Source organism: Bos grunniens, chromosome 2, assembly GCF_055505025.1.
Source record: "Bos grunniens cultivar Pamir isolate PY7600 chromosome 2, Bosgru_T2T1.0, whole genome shotgun sequence".
Taxonomy (NCBI): Eukaryota; Metazoa; Chordata; class Mammalia; order Artiodactyla; family Bovidae; genus Bos; species Bos grunniens.
In genome coordinates, this window is record NC_141166.1 from 46,146,597 (window position 1) to 46,162,217 (window position 15,621).

The window sequence follows — 15,621 nt, forward strand, 5'->3', positions numbered from 1 at the left end:
CTCTCAGGAAAACTGCACATACATTCCACTGAGAGGGATGAGGTAACACGCAAATAGGTGGAACATCAGTTACATCTGAAGGTTACTCGTGATATGGAGAAAAATAAAGCAGAGAGGGGAGTGAGGAGCAGCTGGGGAAGGTGATGGAGGTTGCAATTTTAAGTAGTCAAGGACCGCCCCCCCCCACCCCCACAACCCCTACAAGAAAGCAGTGTTTGAGCAAACTCTGAAGGAGGCGAGGGGAATTTTGGTGGGGCTCTCTGTAGGAACCATTGACCTCACCGTGGGAAGAGCAAGTTCAGAGGGCTGCCGTCAGCTCCAACCTTTCAGTTCCGGGAGCAAGGCTGCCCACATGCTCCCCATCTCTGGGGAACACACCCCTCCCTTTTAATTCCTCCTCATCTGTGGTCTGGCTCATCTGTGCCTCCCGTGACATCTCAAAGAACACAGCTCTTCCCACCGTGCCCAGAGAGACGCTCATGCATGTGCAGCCACCTTTTCCTCCCCACCAGACTGACTATAAGCTCCACGAGGGCTGGAAACCATGGCTGTCCTGTTCCCAGGTACCTGCCGTGCCCTGCACAGGGTCAGGAAATGAATACACACTTGCTACATACTGGCCAAACAAAACAAATATCGTATATTAGCACGTATATGTGGCATCTAGAAAAATAGTACAGAAGAACATTTTTGCAAAGCAGAAATAGAGACACAGACATAGAGAACAACCGTATAGACACCAAGGGAGGAGAGGGGGTGGTGAGATAAATTGGGATATTAAGATTTATATATATATATACACATATATGGAGAAGGAAATGGCAACCCACTCCAGTGTTCTTGCCTGGAGAATTCCAGGGATGGGGGAGCCTGGTGGGCTGCCGTCTATGGGGTCCCACAGAGTCGGACACAACTGAAGTGACTTAGCAGCAGCAGCAGCAGCAGCTTACACATATATACACTATACATAAAATACATACATAGGGCTTCCCTGGTGGCTTAGCTGGTAAAGAATCCGCCTGCAATGTGGGAGACCTGGGTTTGATCCCTGGGTTGGGAAGATCCCCTGGAGAAGGGAAAGGCTACCCACTCCAGTATTCTGGCCTGGAGAATTCCATAGACTATGTACATGAGGTCACAAAGAGTCGGACACAACTGAGCGACTTTCACTTCACTTCATGTACAAAATAGGTAACTAATGAGAACCTACCACACGGGGAGAAAAAGAAGGTACAATCTGTAGGACATAAATTAACCTTAAAATGCATTCCAATATACATTAGGTGCAAACAAATACAGTTTGATTCCACTCATACAAGGTACCTAGAATAGACACATTCATTGAGTCAGAAACTACATCGGTAGATGCCAGGGGCTGGGGAGTAGGGGCGTGGGGTTGGGGATAGGGAGTTAGTGTTTAATGGGTCAGAGTTTCAGTTTAGGAGAGGTGAAAAATTTGGGAGATGGATGATGGTGAGACCTCCACAACAATGTGAAAGTTCTTAATGCCATTGAACTGTACAGTTAAATATGGTTAAAATAAGTATATTTTATATTATATAACTTTAACCACCATAAAAAAGCATGGGAAAAAAAAGAGTAATGATAACATTGTGCGCAAGCTACATGTTATGGCCCAACTTGGTTGGGGAGGGCAAGAGAGACATCCAGGGAGCACGTGCTGACCTCGAGGACTGTCCTCTGCGTAGGACTGGGTTCCCTCATTCCCAGAGGAAAGTGACGTGTTATTTTTCAGGGCTGATTTCCTGGGGTCACATACATTAGTGTGCTATGAGATCACCCTGGGTGTGGATTTGATCATTTCCATATTTTCTAGGAGACTAACTCTTGGATGGCTGTCTCTGGGCATAGCTCTCCCTTCCATCACATTTGTATTACTTTTAAGTGTTAATGATGAATTAACAGTGAATCCCCATAAGCAGCCATCATTCTGATGAACATCCACACCCTTTTCCTTTGTTTTGAAATGGGGCTAGAGATAAAGATTTTTCTGGACAAATACATACGCATTTTTTTTTTGTCATTTCAGTTATATATCTGATTAGCTTCTCCAAGTGAGACCTCCCCTCCCTGTTTCTAAATCAAATGAAAGCATGTGGTCCAAACAAGAATCAAACAAAGCATTTGAAGCTTTCTAGCTTCCAAAACCATACATGAGTCACTGGGTGGAATAATAGAAATCAGACAACACTGATTTTGAGGGAAGTTTCTTCATGATCGTCAAGAGAAGATTTTGTGTTAAGTTGGAGGACAAAAGACACAGCCAAGACTCAATCCAATGGCTAGAATTATTTTAACTCCTTATGTGGTGCTCAGATTAAAGAGTAGGGAGTTGAGAGACTTTGAGAAGTCTCTCCGAATCACTTAGCTTATAAATCATTTGATAAAACAAGCTTCTTGACTGTATGGCTCATCTCCCTAAGGTTCAGGGGCCATCAATTCTAGCTTGATGGAATGTTTCCAGTGAGACTCTACAGTCACTGGAATGTGCAGTACTGTTTTTTAACATTTATTTATTTTTTGGCTGCACTGGGCCTTAGCTGCTGCACGCAGGCTTTCTCTAGTTTTGGAGAGCGGGGGCTCCTCTCTAGTTGGGGTGTAAGGGCTTCTCTTGTCGTGGACCATAGGCTCTAGGTGCGTGGGCTGCACACGGGCTTAGTTGCTTCACGGCACGTGGAATCTTCCTGGACCAGAGCTCAAACCTGTGTTCTTTACACTGGAAGATGATTCTTATCCACTGTGCCACCAGGGAAGTCCACACAGCACTGTTTTCGCTTATTACGTTCAAGTATTCTAACAAATACATTATAAAGCAAGGGGGTTTGGGAGGTGAGAGGAAAGAAGATTAAATACATAAATAGGATTCTGGAAAGTAGTGATAAGAGGAAAAGGAAAGCTATGCATTGGGGTGGTTTTTCATTTCACTTATTCATTTGCTGTTTTTCAGTTGCTAAATAAAGTCTGGTGCTTTGTGACCCCGTGGACTGCAGCCCCTTTGCTTCCCTGTCCTTCACCATCTCCCGGAGCTTGCTCAAACTCATGTCGATTGAGTCAGTGATGCCATCCAACCATTTCATCCTCTGTTGCCACCTTCTCCTCCTGCCCTCAATCTTTCCCAGCGTCAGGGGCTTTTCCAATGGGTTGGCTCTTTGCATCAGATGGCCAAAGTATTGGAACTTCAGCTTCAGCATCAGTCCTTCCAATAAATATTCAGGGTTGATTTCCTTTAGGATTGATTGGTTTGATCTTCTTGCTGTCTCTAGAGAGTCTAGAGAGTCTAGGGACTCTAGAGAGTCTTCTCTAGTACCACAGTTTGAAAGCTTTATTCATTTAACTGTTATTTATTGAGTGATACCGTGTGTGCCAGAAAAACACATAAACGAGCAGAGTGATTTCAGATGGTGATAAATCTATGAAGACAATGAAATGGTGATAGGATGGAGGTTGGTGGGGGAGGACTGGGGTTTTCCTCTGGGTGATCAGGGATGACCTCTCTGGGGAAGTGACATTTGAGCAGAGAGCTGGGTGACAGGAAGCCAGTCCTGGAAGGATCTATCTTTGGCAGTCAGCATAGCCTGTATCTGATTATTTGGAGGGATTCTTTGGAAAGGAGAGTTCCTGATATCCAGGCCTGTTCAGCCCCAGCCTTCTGACTCCATCCGGACCTTGTGAGGCACCCCTCTGTTTTCTGGGTGGTAGAGTCACACGCTAGGCTCTTAAAGATCGCAGAATAAATAGTCACAGGGTGTCAAGGTCTCAGGGAGTAGAGGGGAGGAGAAAACACAAATTGAGAGAAGGAAAACAGGGCAAGTAGAAGAAAGCAGAGATGCCCGAAGCTTTTTTTTTTAATGTGTCTGCTTCAGTGAGAATGATTATAAAACTGAGGCAAGGGTGAAATGTTTAGCAGAAAATCAAAACCCATTCCTTCACCTGTATTGTGCTGTACATACTTTAATATTATTATGTTCTGCTAAAAACCCCAGGGAGCCTTTCTCTTCAGGAAATGAAATAATAAAGATTAATGAGCTAATTTGGTAAAGCTGATTTGAATTGCACAGAAGCCATTGTGTTAAGTGCTTGGCATTTAAGAATTTATCTGACATTTAAAAGGAGATGACTGTTAATGAATTCAAGAGCTAATCTTATGCTCTGACAGACTGAGCCATGGAAAATCCAGGATTATTATCACGCTGTAAACATAATGGGAGTCACCTGAAAGCCAGAACAAAAGACAGCTATTGGCTGTGTACAAATATCAATTTGCACACACATATAAAGTAGGAAAACCAACAAAGGACGTCCATCAAATAAAATAAATATCATTTCCTTTCTTACTCTGGGATTATAATATCTGAGCTACAAACTCAAGGTGAAACCCTCTCTTGGATAATTCTCCTTCCTCCTTTCAAGTTGTTTTTCGAAGGCTCACGACCATGGGCTGCAGCCACCGGAACGTCTTATGTTAAGAAGGGAAGGAGATTCTAACACAACCAGCTAGACTGTCCCGCCCCCCATAGGTCCCACAGAGCCACACAGATTCAGATCTGTTGCGGGTGTCTCTTCACTTCTCCCACTCCTTTCTAACTGGGGTCCCCCATCTCTGTAGCTACAGCTTCGTGGCTCCAAGAGGAGCTATTGTCCCACATTAAGGAGGCTGCAACACTCTGGCTGTCTCACCGCCTCCCACGCAGTTCACAACTTCAGTTCTGCCTGAGAGCAAGCTGCCAAGAGTCTCTGGGAACCTGTGGGCCAGCTGGGCTGGAGAAGGAAAACAGAAGGAAGGAGGGCCTTTGTAGGCAAGATCTGAAATATGCTACACACCCCAGCATTATCTTAGTGCATGGAGAGCGGGGTCGGGAGGCCTTTGCTGAAACCCTTATGTGGTCTATCAAGTTGTCACATCAAACCTCTCTGCACACTGGGCGTTTGTCCCCTCCTGTGAGCAAACAAAAGGAAAAGAGTCAGAGGCTCCTTTGGACCACCAGGCCCCCTCCTTGGCCGAGAGTCTGTCCCTCCGCTTCCCTGGAAGGTGGGGGTGGGAGGTGGCTCTGAATCCCAGTGGGGATGAGTAAGTCACTGGGGATGGGGACCAAATCCTGGAAAAGGTCACTCCTGCCTGGAGTTATGAGCTGAAGGGCCTGGCGAGTTCCCCTGCACTTGGCCTTCTCAGGCTCTTTCTTGCCCTTAGCAGCCTGTGGAGCTATTATAAAAGCAGGCGGTAGGAATGGGGACACAGGTGGGGCTGAGCGGGGCTCCCCATGGCTGGACTGCCTGGGGAGGGATCTGAGCCCTGTATACACTGTCAACTCAGGGTGACGCGGAGGGAACCAGCCGTGTAAGGCCAGCACTTGGCCTTCCCAAGTCCCACTCTGAGACCTTGTCTGTCTAGGTTTCCCTGGCCTGGAAGATGGGGAGACCTTCGGTCTTCAGGAGGCCAGAGGAAACACCAGGATCTCAATTCAACAACCCGGCCTGCGAGACGTCCCTGGTGGTGGTCCGATGGTTAAGACTCTGCATTTCCACTGCAGGGGGTGAGGGTTCGATTCCTGGTTGGGGAACAAAGATCCCACACGGTGTGTGGCCAGACCCCTGCCCCCAAAGCCCCTAAACAACCCTGTCTGCCTGCACAGCCTCTTTCTGAGGAGCACATGGGACCCCAAATGACAGCGTGGTTCCACCCACCACAAGTCTGCTCAGTGGTCCATGTGCCTGTGACCTGTGGTCATCCTGCCCATCTGGGCCACTTGACATCCTGGCCCTCTTTTTACATCCTCAAGGCAATTTGTGCTGGGGAAACAGGCCAAGTGGACAGTGTTTTAGAAGTTCTCCACAAGGAGGTGTGGTGGAGGTACAGTTTTGTTGGAGGCCAGAGAAGAGCTTTCTTGTTCCCTGCCTGTCTTCATTCACTTTATCCTCACTTCTGTGGAAGGAGATTTTACATCTTCCTAAGCATTTAAGGGCTTCCCAGGTGGTACAGTGGTAAAAAAAAAAAAAAAAAAAAAATTCACCTGCCCATGCAGGAAATACAAGAGACTCCGGTTCGATCCCTGGGTTGGGAAGATCCCCTGGAGTAGGAAATGGCAACCTGCTCCAGTATTTTTGCCTGGAAAATTCCACGGACAGAGGAGCCTGGCAGGCTCCATGGGGTCTCGAGGAGCTGGACACAACCGAGCACACAAGCATTTACAAATTAGCCTGATAGCCAGTAAACATTAGACCAGGAAGAGAAACACAGTGATGTCTAGATTTAGTTTCTGGGAGAGACTGGTGGTGACTTTTGTTGTCAACTCGTTAAGCTTTCTGTGCCTCAGATTCCGTACCTCAGTTCTCAAGGAGCTTTGGAATAATCAAACACAGGACACTTGAATTCCAAACTTCGACTATCTGGAAGAAAATCTTATCCAGGAGTTCTAATTGATATTGTCCTCAGTTTAATTAAGTGCTTTGTTGACACAACAGAATCATTGTTTATCTGGCTTAGCAGGGGTTGGAGGAGAAAAAATTTAAGCCAAAATAGTGATCTCTTCTGCTCCAAGGGAGATGGAAACTAGCTTTTTCTGTGAGGGCGTGTCTGGCCATATTCAGGCTGGAACTCTGCCTGTATTTGAGACATGACATATTCTATTTTAGACTTAGATGGGGAGATGGGAGGTGGAGGGTTGTGGGGCAGGCAATCTGAAGAAGTCCCGAGCTCCTTCTAACCCCAAACTTTAACCCCGACTGTGTGCCTTCTGTGTTATGTTGACTGTGGTGTGTCTTTTCCAACCTAGCAGCTGGGAGACAGGGGATCTCAACTGGCAAACTGATTTCATTGTAAAAAATGAAATTTTCACTAAAAAAGAAATGTTACCTGTGGTGATTTGATTTCCACGTGGATCCATTAAAAACTTATTTAACCCATAATTTAGCTAGGCTGAGGAGCTGAACTAATCTAGTAATGCTGGTACAGCACGGGGCTGGGAGAAGAGAAAGACATCCTTCCTTTTCTTTCCTGCCCCCTTCCCCTCCACTGCCCTCCTGACCTCTGACCTCTCAATGTTTCTGGGCAGCCACCTTCTGGGGGAGCTGGGGCACTGCTGGATACAGGATCCCTCACCCCCCTACAAAATCTCTGCTTCCCCTTTCCCCTAGCATTCTGCTGTGCTCCCTTAGGTGCAGGTGCTAAGTCGCTTCAGTCGTGTCCGACTCTGTGCGACCCCATAGATGGCAGCCCGCCAGGCTTCCCTGTCCCTGGGATTCTCCAGGCAAGAATACTGGAGTGGGTTGCCATTTCCTTCTCCACCCTTAGGTGCAGGGGGGAGAACAAATAAATAGCAATCCACAATGGGATAGGAGAAACCCAAAGGGAAGTGCAACAGGTAGGATTACATAAAGGAATGAAACAAAAAATTCCAGACGGTATGGAGGATACTTGTAGGGCCTTGGGGGCTGAAGGTGGGTGGAGTGGGTAAGCCATAGTTGGATTGACTCATAGTCCTTTAGGTTATTCCTGCCATTCAAACTTCTCCTTTTCCACATATGAACACTTAGATTGCTTACAAGCTCCAAATTCAGCTTTATAGCAGTTTTCAAGCAGAGAACAAGGGCTTAGAGTAATAATTACTATTGTAATTTATCAGGATTGCCTAGTGACAACATTGTGCTAATCCTTTTCCATATGTTGTTTCATCTAATCCTTGTCACGACCCCATGAGGGAACTACCACTGTCCTTTAATTTTTTTTTTTTCCACGCTGTGCAGAATATGGAATCAGGGAGCAAACCTGGGCCCCCTGCATTGGAAGCACAAAGTCTTAACCACCCGGCCATCAGGAAGATCTGTCATTTTCCTTTATAGATGAGGAAATTGAGCCTCAGAGAGGTTAAGTAACCCCCCTGAAGTCACAGTCAGTACAGAAGAAGCTGGGATCTAAAATCAGCTTTGTTGTTGTTGAGTCAATAAGTTGTGTCCAACTCTTTGTGACTCCATAGACTGCAGCACTCCAGGCTTCCCTGTCCTTCCCCATCTCCCAGAGTTTGCTCACACTCATGTCCATTGAGTCGATGATGCCATCCAACCATCTCATCCTTCTCTTCCTGCCTTCAATCTTTCCCAGCATCAGGGTCTTTTCCAATGAGTCAGCTCTTCGAATCAGGTGGCCAGAGTATTGGAGCTTCAGCTTCAGCATCAGTCCCTCCAATGAGTATTCAGGGTTGATTTCCTTTAGGATTGACTGGTTGGATCTCCTTGCTGTCCAAGCATCAAAAGCAGCTTTGAGGGATTCCCAAACCAGAAGGCCTTTTGGCAACTGCAGGTTGCGTGTTAAATGGGGCCGTGTCTGTCATGACATCTGTTTCCTCATCTGTAAAATGGGGACAATAACTGCACTTATCTCATAGGGCTGTTGTAAGGATTAAGGGAGATAATCCTAAACTCTGCATATAGTAAACCTTAAAAACGCTGGCTGCTATGACCATTTAAAAAGTCCCTCTTGATAACGGAGAGATAATTGTTGAAGGCTATGACAGGTACATTGGAGTAGGAAATGGCAACCCACTCTAGTATTCTTGCCTGGAAAACTCCATGCACAGTGGAGCTGGGTGGGCTACAGTCCATGGGGTTGCAAGGAGTTGGATATGACTAAGCACGAATGCATGCAGGCATGATAGGTACATGGAGGTTTGTTACACTGTTCTCTCTACTTTTGTCTGCATTTGAAATTTTCCATAATAAAAATAAAAAAGAAAATCAGACACATATTGTGTCTGTCACACTAGTAGCCAACATATCAATAAATACAGAATTATTGGAATAAATAATAGCTGCAGTGAAAATTCAACAAACAAAAGCCTCAGTTTGGTAATTAAAAATAAATCCCTCTCAGTAAATTATCCTTACATTGTCAACAGAGTTTTTGGGCTGACAAAGTAATCCTGTGGGTAAGACTGAACTAGAAGATGAAGTTTGCTTAGATTTTAAAAAACAAAAAACACAAAACCCTTTGAATCAAGTTTCCTAACCAAAGCCATTTACAAAACCAGGGAGAAAGAAAGCAGGAAGGAAAAGAGAGGGGCTGGCTGGGGTGGGGAGGAAGAGCACGGAGCTCCGGAAATGCTGTGCCATGCTATCACAAATGAGAAGCAGAAGGTGAGCAGTAAAGTGTGCTTTTCTGGATGGGGAGATGCAGATGGTTAATTCTCCCAGGCATTCCTGCTAGGTCCAATCTCACTCCTCAGCCTCAAAAAGACTCTAAGAAGTATGTCTAGTGACATCTCCAATGTGCACAAGAACAAAAGTTTTCAGAGCATGAAATGCCAAATCATGGCAACCAACGGCAGCAAGTATTCTGAGATGGTGTGAGTTATTAGAGAAATGGGAGCTGAACTTCCATATCATTTCCTTGGAAATAAAACAAGTGCAACCTGGGACTTCCCTGGTGGTCCAGCGGCTAAGACTCAGTGCCTCCAATGGTAGGGGCCTGGGTTTGATCCCTGGTTGGGGAACTAAAAGAATTTGCATGCTGTAACTAAAGATCCTGCATGCCACAATGAAAGACGGAAGATCCTGAATGCTGCAACTAAGACCTGGTACAGCCAAAGCCAAATGAAATACAGCAATAAGTATTAAAAAACCTGCAATCTCTGAATCCTATTTAGAGGCTTTTCCCATCTAGGACATGGACCTTAATGTCAGTAAGAGATTTATTTGTCAATTTTTCTTTTTTTGAGGAGGTAGCATATGCCAAGAACTGTCCTAAACATGTGAGATGTGAGGGTGAGTAGAGCAGAATAAAAAAAAAAAAAAGTCTGTCTTTAAAGAGTAGTAGCTTGTTCTCTAAGATGACAGCTAAAAAGTTCAACAAAAGGCAGGCTATGGTTCAGAAGGACACTGAAACAAAAGGTTATCTATGTACCCTTGCACAAAAACTTAGTGTGTCTACAGGTGTTCTTTTTTTCTCCTGAAAGAGGAAGGCTGAAAGGGGATATGAACACCATCTGTGAAACCACCAAGGAAGCAGATGGGGTAAACATAGGTTTATTCAACCTAAATCCTTAGTGCGCTAGAATTACAGGCTGCTCTTTGAAATCTGAAAGAGGTAAATTTAGGACATACAAGATCAAATATGAATTTATACTGTCATACATTCATGAAATCTGAACTCAAGAAGACAGTATAGGTTGAAATAGAAGTGGCTTTGTGAAATGGGAAAAAGAGACATAATTCTTGTTTAACAGCATTTTTAGGATACTACCGAAGTTCTAATCCCCACAAAGCAACACAACAAAACCCAAGCTAAAGCAAGTGAGAAAGGATGTTTGCTCTCCCTAACAAAGGGAGAGAAAAGACAATGTCAAAACTGGTGAGATGGTTTCTTTATTTTAAACAGAGACACAGTGATTCTTGGAGAATCTAATAAAGTTTGAGTTTGTACTCTGATACTCTTTTAACTGACAACCTTTCTGTCCTGACAACTCCATAAATCAGTGGGCTCAGGGCCTGTCTAGACTCCAGCTTAAAAAGATGGATCTGGATGATTAGAGTTTGATACTTTGAGATCCAGACTTTTCAGAAAAATAGGTGAATTCGTTGCCTCCCCAAAGTCTAGGATCAGAGGGATAAAATGCCGACAAGGGCTTGAGATCCTTAAGAGGAGAATTTTGATGGTCCTATCTAATAATCTAATGAAAACCTAATTAATGTTAAAGAACTTCAACTAACAGTAATTAATAATGGCACTACAGTGTTGACCCTTGTTTCACTTGCTGTATATTTGCTGTTTACTGTGACTCCTGATCATTTTAAGCTAGGTTTGAATAAAACCAGCTCTGCTCATAGTCCCACTTTTCCTCCTTACAGCGAGAATTTTGAAAAAATAGAAAAGAAAGAAAAACAATAAAAAACCAGGAAGATAAAATAAAAATAAAAAAACTCAACCCAACATATTCATAATTTCAAACAAGTATGCCTGTGCTCTTTTGCATGTATTATTTGCAAGTCTTTAAAGTAATTTTTTTAATATAGTTGCAGTCATAGTTGACATCACTTTGATTTCCACTTTTAAAATGAAATTGGTAGTTCTCAACGTGGAGTTGGGGCTGGGGTGTGTGTAATTTTCACCTTCCATGGGGCCGTTTGGCAAAGACTGGAGACGCTGTCACCGAAGAGTGGGTTGCGCTACGGGCACCTCGTGGGTGGAGGCCAGGGGTGCTGCTCAGCATCCTGCGATGCCCAGGAAAGCTCCCTGCAACAAGGACTATCAGGCTCAAAGTGCTGAAGTTGAGAAACCCTGTGTTAAACCTTTTGTACTAAATCACATTTCTAGGATGAACAAGCCTCATTTTTTTTAATGCCGGAATTAAACCCTTCACAATTAATTGAATCGTTTCTCTGACTGTTTCCAGTTTTTCTCTAGGACATCCTCACTCGATTTCCCCCCTCCCCGCTGCTGAGTTATTTCCTTAGGATAAATCCCCAAAAGTCAGAAATACTGAATCAATGGGTATGAATATTTTTTCATGTTATACAAGTTATACTGCCATTTTCCCCTTACAAGTGGTTTGAATCAAATTACAACCCGCCAGAAGTGTTTAAGTGTACCAGTTTTGCCAAAAACTCAAGAGTACTGGGTGTTATTAAAAAAAGGTGAGAGGAGGCACATATCTCAGATATAAAATTGTACCTCCAGTTTGCCTCAATTTGAATTTAAATTGCTACTCAGAAATGAATATTGTTTCCATATGTTTTCTATTACTATCATTTTTGATATGAATTATTTATGTCTTTTGCTTATTTTTCTAATTGGTTTTGTTTTCTTCTTATTTTTAAAAAAGATTTACTTATTTTTTTTGGCTGCTCTGGGTCTTTGTTGCTGCATACAGACTTTCCGGACCTACTCTCTAGTTCCGGTTCTCGGGCTTCTCTCATTGTGGCAGCTTCTCTTGTTGCGGAGTGCAGGCTCTAGGGCACTCAGGCTTCAATAGCTGGGGCTCACAGACTTATATGCTCTGTGGCATGTGGGATCTTCTGGGACCAGGAATTGAAACTGCGTCCCCTGCATTGGCAGGCAGATTCTTAACCAATAGACCACCAGAGAAGCCCAATGTTTTTCTTTTAAAATTGAATGTGATCTTTACCAAGCATAGATAGTAATACTGCTGTAGTTACTGCAATTATAATTATTTTTCTTACTTTTTAAAGAAAGTTTTACTTTCTCCCCTCTCAAGATAGATATGTTAACCCTTCCTTATAGAATTTTAATTTACACTTTTAATAATCTTTTTAGATTCTGCTCACCTCACCCAACCTTTGGCCTCTTACATAGAGAGGCCCTGGGGAAGAGGAAAATCTCTAGTGATTGAGGTCAGCCACTGAGGTAAGAGCAGTGCTTCGTTTCTGATGGTATCCCAGGAACTAATTTCCCTTAATCAAATGAAATGCCTTAGGAGGAGCCACAAGGCAGAAAGGAAAATATATATGAAGAAGAATACCAAATTCTGTGAGGAGTTTGAAGGACCTGCATTAAAAAAAGGGCACCATACCTTTAGGACTTCAGAACTGGAAATGTTCCACATGCAGCTATTAATATGCAAAAAATGCCTTCATAAATACTTGATTCTGTTCACAGTGGGGAAGCAGCTCATTTGAAAGAGGAAATGGGAGCTTGGAGTTGAAACATGTCTGCTTGTCTCCTTTTTCTTTTTTTCATTTCTCATCTCCGAATTTCCTCTTGTAGGCTTCTTCCCCACCCTTTCCCCACTAAACCACCTCCTTCAATTCCTAGGAAGTGGTTGACGTCGGTTGCTACTCCTCTCTATTTATGGATTTACCGCCTAGGCCCTGATTCTCGGCCAGGTGCGGAAGAGCTGCCGTCCTGTGTGCTAGAGGCAAGAGCTCTCGTGACTCCTTATCCCCACAGCGTCCACCGCCTCTTCGGAAACGCACAGCGGAGGTTTTAAAATCCAACCACTAGGGGGCACCAGAGGCAGCCTCCAGAACTGGGTAAATCCAGGAACCCAGGCACGTCCTGCAAAGCGCTGTCTGGCTTTCTCACCCGCCCGTCAGAAATTCTTTTCCAAATCGAGGTGTGTGACTTCTCATTTAAAGCATGGTGATGCCAAAAGATTCCTCTCAGCACACTGATATAAAAGTCAAAGTATCTTGTGTGACTAAACTCCTAATATGGTCAGATCCCAGTGGTGGGAGGGGGCGGGGTGGAGGGGGGAGTGGGGGTGGGAGTGGGGATTCATGGAAAGGAAAGAAGAGCAGAAACTGCTGGCGCTGATAAAGATCAATTTTGTGTGATACCCTAGCCTGCTTCAGAGAGGGAAGGCGACACTGGAAGGAATCTACTACGTTTGTCAGTGGCCCATCAAGGTACATAACTGAAATTCGCTGGGCAGAAATTTGTTTCTAAATCCTTTCCAGATGCTTTATAGTAAACATGAAATTAGCCATTTACATGGAGTAGGTTGAGGAAGTAGTTAAAGTTGAAGTCAGTGATTAATCTAATAAAGAGCCATTAGCCTCAAGAAGTAAGGGGGTGAGGAAGGCATGGAAGGCACCTCCCCCTCTCAGACCTTACCCCCATTTTCTCTGGGTTTGGAGGCTGGTGAGACTTCCTAGACATTTCCTCGATGGCTTTCCTTTCTGGTACTACTTCTCAAGGAAGCAAGACTATTGCAACTTGAACAAACCAACAGGTTCTGGTGGGAACAACTCCCGTCCTTTCACAAAGCGAGGATGTGGGCAAGTCTCAGAGTGAGTGGGTTTGCCAGAGCCTCACAGAGGAAACCCAGGATTAGAGTTGAAGACCCTGGGTCTGGTGTTCCTTTTTCTGGCTGCAAGGTTAATAATTCAGTTTAGGATTTAATTTGACGTGGCTGAGCCATTCTTATTGCAGGTGATATGAGGTCTCCTGGAATATAATGATGGGGCTGTGTGAATTTGGAGTACATGAGGTATTTGCAAGGCCTCTGGAGTCGTGGAATTATTGAAATACAGCATATTTTCCTCAGTCACAGTCGCTCTTGAAGAAAACCTTTCACATTCCATATAAAGGGTATCTTCAAAACAGGCATATTAAAAAAAATGCAAATGTTGGTTGTGTGGCTCCTTAGTAGCAGGAAGGGTCGACTCAGTTGTGTTTTAGCTCAGGGGAGGCCTGACCCAGGCCTGGGGTCCTAACAGCGAGAGTTCAGGTCCTTCCTCAGAACCAACTAGGCACACGCAGGGAAACAAAGTTACTTTTATTATTACTGTGTTTTAATGAGTGTGAGGGAAGAGGAGAAAGCCAGGAAGTTGGAGATAAGGGAGAAATAGAGGCCATGTTGGTTCATCTCTCAACCACCAGCACCCGCCCCAGCCCCCCGCAGGGAGAGCCCGGGGCTGTGCTGCGTCTGCTGAGATCCGCAAAGTTCTAGGAAATACCCTGAGTTATCTCTCTAGAGTGAATCTCAAGGCAGTGCCAGCTTCAAATCTTTAATTTTAAGGAACCAATTTATAAATATTTGTAAACATATGTCCTCGAATCACTAATAAGTATTTTTTTTTAATTTTATTTATTTATTTGGCTGCTCTGGGTCTTAGCTGTAGCATGTGGGATCTAGCTCCCTGACCAGGGATGGAACCTGGGCCCCCTGCACTGGGAGCTCAGAGTCTTAGCCACTGGACCACCAGGGAAGTCCCACTAATAAGTATTCTTAATCCACCCGGATAAAGCATTTTTCTCCTTTCTTCACAGTCTCCTTGCATTTTTTTCTTGGTTGCTATTTTTTCTCTCCCCATTGGGAATGAGAATTAGAGTAGGAAAAAAACGGGCCCATTGGCGCAAAGTCTTAGTCCCCACTGCCTCCATGGAGGATGCGTTTCTGTGTTTCCCTGTTCCCTTTTGACTTTGCAGAAGTCAGGGAAAGGCCTCTTCAGCTTATTCGCGCTTATGAAGAGCCAGACAAAACAGTCCAAGTTGAGTTAAGACATTCCAAGTCTATGAGTTAAGGAACCTCTGTGATTTTATAGTCTGCTTGTCTCATTTAATTGATGAAGCAAATGAGGCCCAGAGAGGTGAAGAATCTCACCCAGGGTCACACAGCAAGCAGGGACAAGAACCTCAAAGTCCCGACTACCAGTCACTTGCTCATGCAGAATCAATACTGTACCTGATTCTCTGGCTTTTGAGTCAAAGGTGAAGTCTCATTAAGATTCATATGAAGATCTGTTCTGGATTCAGTGTTTACTATGATGAAAATCAGAGAGAAAAGGGTCAAGGTTGTCAGATATAGGTCTCATGAATTTTTATGTATACAATACACCTACATACCTAGTTCATATGTGTAAGACTATAAATGTACACATGCTTATGGCATTCATATTTACTTACCAAATAACACATGTAACCTCTATAGGCACAGTCTAAATGCTCCATTTAATAAAGTGTTATAGACCTTATATTCAAATTTCTAGTTTTCTTGTTTTGGTTGCTCTTTAAAAGAACAAAAGTAAATTCTTTGTGCTACTAAAATTCAGATAAAGCTGAAATTAAAAAGGAAATATTGATGGAAAAAAATCTGCTGATACTGTTGAATATAAATTTTGTATGATCCGACTTCACTGAAGTAGGAAAAT

General features: G+C 44.0%; 1 protein-coding gene across 8 annotated transcripts in view; it reads right to left on the minus strand.

Moving 5' to 3' along the window:
* KIAA2012 (KIAA2012 ortholog) overlaps positions 1-15,621 on the minus strand; it is a 126,737-nt gene that overhangs the window by 53,468 nt on the left and 57,648 nt on the right. For all 8 annotated transcript variants that reach the window (XR_015143836.1, XR_015143831.1, XM_086345832.1 and 5 more), the window contains one exon: positions 15,156-15,232. Coding sequence is in view for 6 of the 8 variants with exons in the window: in XM_086345832.1 (XP_086201958.1) it covers positions 15,156-15,232 (77 nt within the window). In the remaining 2 variants the exon portion in view is untranslated. The remainder of the gene's footprint in view (positions 1-15,155; positions 15,233-15,621) is intronic.